This window comes from Clupea harengus, chromosome 1, assembly GCF_900700415.2.
Source record: "Clupea harengus chromosome 1, Ch_v2.0.2, whole genome shotgun sequence".
In the NCBI taxonomy this organism is placed as follows: domain Eukaryota; kingdom Metazoa; phylum Chordata; class Actinopteri; order Clupeiformes; family Clupeidae; genus Clupea; species Clupea harengus.
The window spans coordinates 4,533,548-4,542,989 of NC_045152.1; the positions used below are offsets into that span (position 1 = coordinate 4,533,548).

At 41.8% G+C, this 9,442-nt stretch overlaps 1 protein-coding gene across 1 annotated transcript; it reads right to left on the minus strand.

Moving 5' to 3' along the window:
* Window positions 1-2,037: 2,037 nt before the first annotated feature.
* On the minus strand, window positions 2,038-8,492 carry pyya (peptide YYa). The gene is made up of 4 exons (XM_012836270.3): window positions 8,297-8,492; window positions 7,484-7,671; window positions 3,776-3,859; window positions 2,038-2,592 (listed from the first exon to the last, which is right to left on the minus strand). Exons 2-4 carry the CDS (start codon window positions 7,669-7,671, stop codon window positions 2,568-2,570), a joined length of 297 nt encoding a protein of 98 aa, XP_012691724.1. The 5' UTR covers window positions 8,297-8,492; the 3' UTR covers window positions 2,038-2,567.
* Window positions 8,493-9,442: the final 950 nt, after the last annotated feature.

The following is a 9,442-nucleotide window of genomic DNA, read 5'->3' on the forward strand; positions in this document are numbered from 1 at the left end:
AGCAAGTCCCATTTCATGATTTTTCAACATTTATCACATTTATCACGATTTTCCTTGAAACAAACAATATTAAAGGATAATCCCTTTTCGGGTTTCTAAACACTATCTATCTATTCTGACAATCACTGAGGTAAAAACATATAGGCTGCATTTGTGCACTTCCTTATAGAGTTGCATCAGACTTATTTATCAGATAGTAGATATATCAGCAATCATTCAAAGTTCATCCCTTACACACACATACACATAGACACACATATATACATTTTCAAATCAGACCGTGTGGAAAGGAGGAATTGGATTCAGTTTATCAAAGACTACTGACATGTTGAACAAGATAAGAACCAGTAACTAAGCAGTTCTCCCTCATGGGCAGTCGAGCAGTTTCAGTGCTGTAGCCACTCTTGAAACCAGACGGAGCAGATTACTCAAAGACAGGAATTCAGAGACCTGCTTAAAAACTGCCTGTTGGAGAATCTTGGATGAAATGGTAAGTGTAGCGTGGTGAAGAGTACAGAGACCAACCTGTACTTCAGAGGGGTTTGGTGAAGGGTTCCTCAGCAGTGGTGTAACCCAAGACTGATTAAAAGTAGTGGAAGTGGTTCCCCATAGTCTGCAGCATTCATTACGTGTGTGACTGCAGGGAAAACGTTAGGCGAGATGGATTGGAGGACGTTAGTGGGAATAGGCCCCAGAGTACCATCGAGGGCAATATCTTAGGAGTATTGACCCCCTCTCCTTCAATAAGAACAGCATAAGAAGGCTCCATGTGGTATCTGGCACCAAGATGTTAGCTGTACATGCTAATACCTGTAAAATACAAGTTGCTGATAGGATTTCTTATTCTTATTATTTCTTACTGTCAGAGGTGCCAGTATCTCCCTGTCTCTTGCGCAAGAATGTATATGTATGTATGTATGATAGATAGATAGACAGATAGATAAATATATATATATATATACACAGAAGGATGGTTAGATAGATAGATGTTTAGATAGATAGATACAATGATTGTTTGATAGAAATGGATTATTTCCCCTCTTTCTATTTCATGGCCGCAGCAACTGGGTCATAAATTTAGATGTTCAGCACACACTAAAATGGGCATTTTCCGATATCACATTTGACAAGACTGCCATCTTCTGGTGATGAGAGAAAATAGGGGATCAAACAAACAAAATAAAAGCCCATAAGGGTGGCCAAAACAATGGACAGAGTTGAGAATGAAAAGACGAGGGAGGACAGGACAAAACAAGAGTACAGGGAGACAAGAGAAGGAGGGGAGCCTTAATTCCTGCTAGATCCAATCTGAGAGAGAAATTTGATAATTTCTCCTGGACATGACCATATGATTGCTGTGATAATGTTGTGGCCTCTGTCTTAAGCATCTAAAAAAGGTATAAAGATCATAGCAGTCAAAAGCCTTGTGAAATAGAAAGTGAACATATACAGTATACTTAATATTTGAGTGCCTCAGTAAGCCAGCTCTCAATCTGGCAAAAAACAACAGAAAATCACGCCCTGGCAAATGTCAGTTCTCCAGCCTACATTTTGTTCAACAGCCCCTCTCTACAACTAGTGGGTTGCGGAGTGCTTCAGTAGGAACAACACGAGACACCGCTCAGCTATTAGAATGGCAGTGGAAAAGAAGATGCCACTGTTCACATCATTATCGGGCTTGTTTTTTTGGTCAGACTTACATGTTTTCAGTTCTGTAGTAAATGTGTCGATGTAGTGTAGAATGAAGTGTAGAATGTAAATGAACGTGTATCCAAGGACATATTTCTCCACACACACACTCGCTGTAGTTTCCATTTGTCTGTCTTTTCACACCAAGCGTGTCGAATTACTCAAATTCGATTGTGTAAAGCATTAGGGCCTTCCATTAGTTTGAACAAGTGTCATAACATAATGACATCATACATAATAAACACCTTCACCATCACGATTAGCAGTCATGGGACACCATTCCCTATACATCCGGTATGTTCTGTAATGTGGTGATGTGTTAATAGAACACAAGCGCACAAACGTAAGCCAGTTTGACTCATCCAATAAACTTTAATCACGTACAATATAATCATTTGTACAGTACAAACAAAAAAGATGAATTTTATGTAAGACATAGAGATGTTTACTGGTACAGTTACATTGTTTGTTTTAACTTTCTATGCCTTAATAAATTATGTACAATTTTCTTTGTGAAAGAAATGCAATGTAATGGTGTAATAGCAAGAGAGATAGAAAGACAATAAGGCAGGAGGAGGAGGAGGGACTCAGAGACTGGGGTAGACAATAAGCGACAGAGGGATAGAGAGAGAGAGAGGGAGAGAGAGAGAGAGAGAGAGAGGGAGATAGAGGAAGAAAGAGAGAGAGAGAAAGACACAGAAAGGGACAGATAAGAGGCAGAGAAGAAGAGAGAGGTTTTGTTGTAAAACTGTTGGACAAATGTTCTCAGACAACCACGTGTTGTTGGACAGCTGTGGAAGGTTGCGGTGTGAGGCACAGGTGGGCTCCACCCATCGTCATGGCGAAGATCAACAGACAGAACGATGGGATGGGGGGAGTCACCACATGTAGGAGTCATCGTATCTGTAAGACAGACGACACAAAACCAACTGGGGAGTGAAAAAAGGGTATCATACATTTCCACAGTACAATATTGATCATGCACTGTTCTAGTCAGGAGTGTTGTCCTGGGTCATTCGAGTGCAGTTGGCGTATAGTCATGGCGGATGAGGCCACCTTCCGCTGTGTGGTTGCTCATAATGCATTCTCTCCTGCCAAATACACGTACGTCCTGAAAGGATTAGTCTGAAAGTTCAGGATTTGTTCCTATATCTTAATGGAATAGCGATGACCAGAGTGAAGGGTTGCAGATTCACCTTGGTGTATTTGGTGTATACTGCTTTGATAAATCATTAGGAGGATTTGCTAGTTGTTCTTGTATTGTGCAGTTACACATTTTATGCCCTCATTCTCCTCAGCAGCCTTTCTTTCAAACGTGTTCTCCAAGTTTGTTCCAAGCTATTCAAAGAAATGCAGGCATATTTTTTGCCCTCACTGAAAACTTCTTAAAAGGCGATCTGTCTGTCTCTCGAAGGACAGGTAGACGGTGAAATGTCACGCACGTTCACATGTTCGGAATGACTAATGTTCCAGTGGCAGTCCTTTCCCCCCCGGAACAGGAAGTGAGGAAGGTTGGGATTTTCTGTCTGTCCCCAGCTTCCTCTTCGAGTGTGAAAAATTCATGAGCTACTCCAGTTTTCCCATTAACGGAGAGTGCATCACGGCACATCCCATGGCAACGAAACAAACCTGACACGTTCTGGTTCGCTCAAACGTTGGACAGAAAAGCAGTGGGAGGCGTAGGTGTTCCTTTTTTGGAACGTGGGGAGAGATGTCAGAACACAGGAGCCTTTGAGAGCGCTTCAAAATAAGTACGAGGATAGAGTGTCTGGTGTTCCCTGATAAGTTAAATGAGTTCTGAGAGATTGCACTGAACTTTCATCAACGCTTATCTTTTTTGTTGTTGTTTTTACTGTCGTGATGAAGAAGCGCGCGTCCTCCATGCACATAATACAACGTAATGAAATGTTCACTCTCCAAAACACATTACACCAGGGGGTCCAAGAGGAGCCTGAATTCAATTAAATCTTTTCACTAATACTTTTTTTTTTTTATTTATGCAAAATGTGTTTTTGTGGATGTTTGTGTAAAACAATTTAGAAAGGAAATTCCAATTTGAAGTTTTCAAATAGTTTCATTTGCTCACCTTGATCTCTGGTTATGCTCGGTGCTGTCCCCAAACAGAAGCTCTGAGAGCACGCCCTCAGCTGGTGTCGACCTCTTGCCATACCTGGAAAAGCCAAAGAAACCAAAGGAATATGCTGTGATTCTTTGGTGTAACTCAACTGGATGATCAAGCTGTTCGCAATACCATATTGAAACAAAAGGGGTTTGATTCACATGCAGATACAACCCCCCCCCCCCCCTGTGCTCTGTGTTGTCTTTGATAAATACGTCTCTCTGACAGGTCGGCGTAAGCACATCTAGCCATCTGGTGAGTCCTGCGCCGTCTCCCTTTGCATCCTTTACTTTTGTCTTTGAATAACAAACAGGCAACAAGGAATTATTTGACAGTGAAGATAACCCCAGAACGCATGATGCTCCCCGAGCGATAAAGTAATTACACGCTTATTCTTCTGTGCCCCTGTTCCCCTCTTTCTTGTGCCATTTGTTGTTTGATTTTTTTGATTGTTTTTGCTCTTTGATGTGATGTGATTTAGTTGGTGCTTTTATTCTGGAACAATAGGCAGATATCAACCCACAAGGGGTTTAAACAAATGATCAAAGGGAAATGTTGATTTTTCAAGTGTCTTCCTGCATGTTGTGTGTGTATGTGTGTGTGTGTGTGTGTGTGAATGTGTGTGTGGTGTGTGTGTGTGTGTGTGTGTGTGTGTGGGTGGGTGTGTGTGTGTGTGAATTTGTGTGTGTGCATTATCTATTTATTCAGTAACTTACATCTGACAGATGACATTTTTTATATGCCAAAGCCATGGATAAAAGCAATTACCCCCCCCCCCCCCCCTGCTGTCTGATCTTTCGAGGGTAATCTGATGACACCAGACATGGCACACCCTGCTGCTCATTCAGCTGAGGAGCACAGGCCTCTCGTATACCCATGAGGCAGACAATTAGAAGAGGCCTTAATCGGGTGAAGGCTGTACCGCTAAGGTAGCAGTAGCTTTATCATATTTCAATGAAAAGAGGCATTGTGTGCTAAATATCCCATTAAGTATCATTAACTCCCCTTTCAATCTCTTATATATCATTATTTTCATTGTTGCAGGCCCTATTAGTTGGATGGTGTCTGCCAAAGATACAAAAGCATTTTTGTTTTTGTTAACTTTTGTAATACAGAGATACATCACTTCAATATAACCCTGATAGCAGATAATAGCTGACACTATGTACCCAGATATATCCCACAATCAGCTACTCTCTGCAAAGGTTCATAAACATACGAACTACACGCCATAGCAATTTATCCCAAATTTTGATGGTTTGAAGCTTTTCTCTTGAGATTAAAAAAAGGTTTTCAAATATTACATGAAAGACATGTCACCGAGTGCCACCGTCTATCCAGGTAGGGCTTTTGTTTGTAATGAGGAAAAAAAACTCTGACTAAACGCCGCTAATACGAAACATCAGGGCAATTTCTGTAGCCAAGGGAACACATTACTGTCACTGGGTTGGCAATTAACCCCAATTGTAACTGCCAGCTCCATGCTCCGCTTAATCTTTGCCTGAAAGAAATAATTCCTGGTGGGATACGGCTGACTCTGTCAACAGAGCCAAGTGTAGCGTCCTCTGCTGTAATTAGCAGGGTGGGTGGCAGTCACTTTTGTATTTTAAGTGCTTTTTTTGTTGCTGCCACATGTGACCCTGGACAGGAAGTAGAGCGTGCCTAAGCTGCGCTCTTTCTTTCAATGCAAATTATTATGACTAGTGCTTATGTTTTTCCTTTTCCACAGCCTGATCCAAATGAAAGCTTTTTTTGTAAATGTGTCACGCATTCAAAATGCTAAAACAGTTAAAGTTACATTTATCTGAAGTAGTGGGCGGTTAAACTTTTTGAACATTGAACTACAAGACACCTATGCATCTGTCTGGGGGGGGGGGGGGGGGGGGGGGGGCTGTCTGTCTTGGCCCCGTCTGCTTGCCTTCAGTCTCCCTTCAGAGATACAGAATAAGCAATAAGAAATACATCTCTATATGTATTCTGTTTGCCTGGATGGAATCCCTTGCCTCATATTTGACTATATTTAGCTACATAAGAGATGAAGATGGGGTGTCACTTTAGTGTCATAGCAAATTACTGTGGGAATATGGATCCTGGTGAGGAGGTGTGAGTTGGATACTTTTGGTTCCACTGGGCAAGTATTTATCACAGTGAACGTTAAGACTTGAAAATAGGATGGTTTGAGAGCACCTAATCTCCAGGCCACTGCAGAATGTAATTGGGTAATGCGGTCCACTAATCGAATTGGATGGTAGAAATTAGAACGCATATTCGACACCCAAATTGTGCATAATTGTTCCGAAATACTTTATCGCTTTGTGAACACTTGACTTGCGGCACGATTCCCACTTACCAAGTTGTTGCGTAAAAGGGGGCAGCAACTAATGCAGAACAATGAACCCTGCCAACAATCAGTCCTGACTCGCTCCATTACGGTCCAACTCAAATTTCCATTCCAGCGTGACCTTTGGCCTTTCCTAAATTGCGATGCCTCCTACCGGAATAGCCTCTTTAGATAGAGCGCGCTGCGGGTGTATATGAGGCGCTCCAAGCGGCTAGACAATTTACCGCTTATATTAGAAACCATCTCAGTTCGCTCTCGAAAAGGGTAGTCGGAGAGCCCGCTGCGTAACTGGCTATGGCGATATGACAGAGGTTACCTGCACCTGCTACCTGCACGTATGAAACCATATAGAAGCATCAGAGCTTGTTATCCCTGTCATGGTTCACTGGTGACCCTCCTCGACGAGAGCAAATGTCGTTTTAGAATCCAATTTCTGGGAGATAGCTGCCCTGTCTTCTGCTTGAGTTCATTTTTTTTTTTTTCATGCTATGAACCGGCTGTAATGTTCTTTTCCAGGTTAAAAGTGTGTTTTGGGCTTCTTTCATGAGAGAGCCTTTCTTAGGTTTTCTCAGCAGTCACACAGATCGTTTTGGTCACATTATTTTGTTTAGAATGTTACAAGAATGATGACGGAATCGGCTCCACAAACCAATATGATTCCTTTGAGGAGGCCGCTCCATTATGTAAGTCCATTCAGACATCTAAAAATATATACAGTTTAGGTGACACAAATTGCGATTTGCAGCTGTTTTATGGACTACCATCTAAAGTTATTTATAGTCTTACTTTAATAATATTAGAGAGAGAGAGAAATGGTTCGAAATTAATTCAACCATGTGGTAGAGCGTTATACTACTCAACTATCACAGATCCATTACGGTCCACATGATGCACCAGGAGATGCAGTCAATGACCCCGTAATTCATCACATCGGCACAAAATCAGAGGCTAAATCGTCGGTGTATTTGTGTCAGTAATACAAATACAGGGATGTGTGACGCATTTTGGAGTCGCCACGGGTACAAATAAGCGCGTAATCTATGCTTCTACTAAATTAATATCAGAGCTTTTGACTGTACGAGGAAATCTTTATTGGTCTACTTGTCATTAACATTGGATAACAGTTTAAAGTATTTTATAAGGGGATTCAATTTAAATCATATGTATTTGGTTAGATCACCTTTGCCAATTGCCGGATGCGCGTTATACATTAAGTGCAGTTCTGAAAGTTATGTTTTTCAGAAAAGGCCAGGGCCTCCAGAAAAAACGGAATGAGCTAAATCTTCACCCGATTATGATAAGGAAATTCATGCTGACAAAATGCTGGTGCTTACCGTTGCCTTGTAATGAGGTTGATGTAATGTCTCAGTGCCGTGTAGTACTTGGCCAACTCTTCGGGTGGCGCATCCTCCCCGGGGTTCTCTGGCTTGGGCGGGTACGCGTCCACAAAGGTCCCAAGACAGATTAATACACACAGGACGACTGCAACCAGGACTGTCCAGGGCTTCAGCATTATGGCCATCTGCGAGTTAATTTGGAAGTTTTGGTTAGTTTACTTAACATTGACAGATAACATCCATTTTGAACATCCATTGGCTCTATTTTGTTCCGCGTTATCAACTGGCTTAATTTTACAGAACCATCTCCGAACTGACACCTGGCGCATGTGTTGTAGTGCATTTGTGATTAGCAGTAAATACATTGTGCTGTACAAGCATTCTCTATAGCCGCATCCACATTTTGGAACATACTGGAGTGAAGAGAAATTACGGTAATGGTTTAATGTATCTCCTGTGGCTAAGCCTTCCGGTTAATTTCAGAAAACATTCGCTGTCCTTGGTGCTGAATCTGAGAGCCATAGCCACGAACTTTGTCGGTCGTCTGTCGCTCCAAAACGCAAGCAAGGTTTGTTTTACACGGCATTGAAAATTTTAAACTATGTCAAGTCTAGTTGGGTAGATTCGTGCATTAGTTCAATAGAAGACAAGTGACGATTACAACAACATAACCATTGTAATCTGCAGATATTTTTAAGTTTTAGGATGGTCACTGTTCATCCTAAAATTGTTCTTAAATAAAACATACTTTTTCTTTGATACCATAGTTATGTTGCCAAAAAATTTATTTCAAATACATGCAATACTTACTTTTCTAAAGGAAGCGTATAAGTCACAAGTAGTTGCTCAAATGTGCGTCTTTGGAGTCGTCTTCCTGGTAAGGTTCTCACACGGCTCTGTCTCTCCCGTCTTTGGCGATGTTGTCCAACTTGGATCTGTTTGCCAAGTGTTGGTATGTTGTCTTCCACCTGCCGCTCCTGGGGTATATATAGGCATATCTGTCTTCGGGGACCACTAGCTGTGGCAGAGGTGCGCACAGACGACGCAACCCCGCCTCCAAATGAGTTTCACGTCACACGATGATTAAGTCATTGGTGGTACAAACGAAACCTTTGCTTGCTGACAGTAAATCGGATTTCAATTTGATTGGGTCTTTTATGGACAGTGACATTTTGGCCTATGACGACCTGTACCACCCGAGACTTTTGGAAGGCACAATGACTCACTGCCTCTCACGTGGATTGATTTACTTCGTAAAGCATTGCTTGCGTCGTGACGGAACAGGCAACACAATTCAACAAAAGTTCGGCAACATATTGCATGTGCACTTTAGGGATGATCCTCCCTTATTGCAATTAGAATGTGCTGTCGCGCATCTGTTGCATATGTTTCACATAGCGCCAATTTCTCCGAGCGATATCTGTCATGTATCCCATGGTTCTATCTTACCGGTATTTGTCCACTGAGAACTCTTTATTTTAACAGTAGTTTTAACGAGTACACCATGAAGAGAGCGAGCAAGTGTTGTCAGAGAGTCGCATGCTCATACAAACTCAGTTGCGGGAGACGGTGCGATAAAGTCGAATTGAAGAACTTGCTACGTTTCTGCCAAGCGCAGGTATGGAAAACCCAAACGGTCTCCTCAAACCAAACTTTCAGCACCATTAAAATTAAAGTAATCGGTTTACTTGTTTGGGTATCTTGGTCCTGGAAATAAGCGTCCATTAAACGGAAAACATTTCAATCATCAAGCAACACTTATGCCTATGTAAGGGATGCTTCCTGGGAATTTTTACTTTATAATCATTATATAATTGTAAATTGTGTCGTTTTGTTTAAAATCTCGTGTCAAGGTAGATATCCCACGCACGTATGCTCTTTGGACCGCAAGCGAATAGTGTTACCTATTGTGGAAGGTTACCTGTTAGTTCCACCAGGTGACGCACTTTGTGAAGT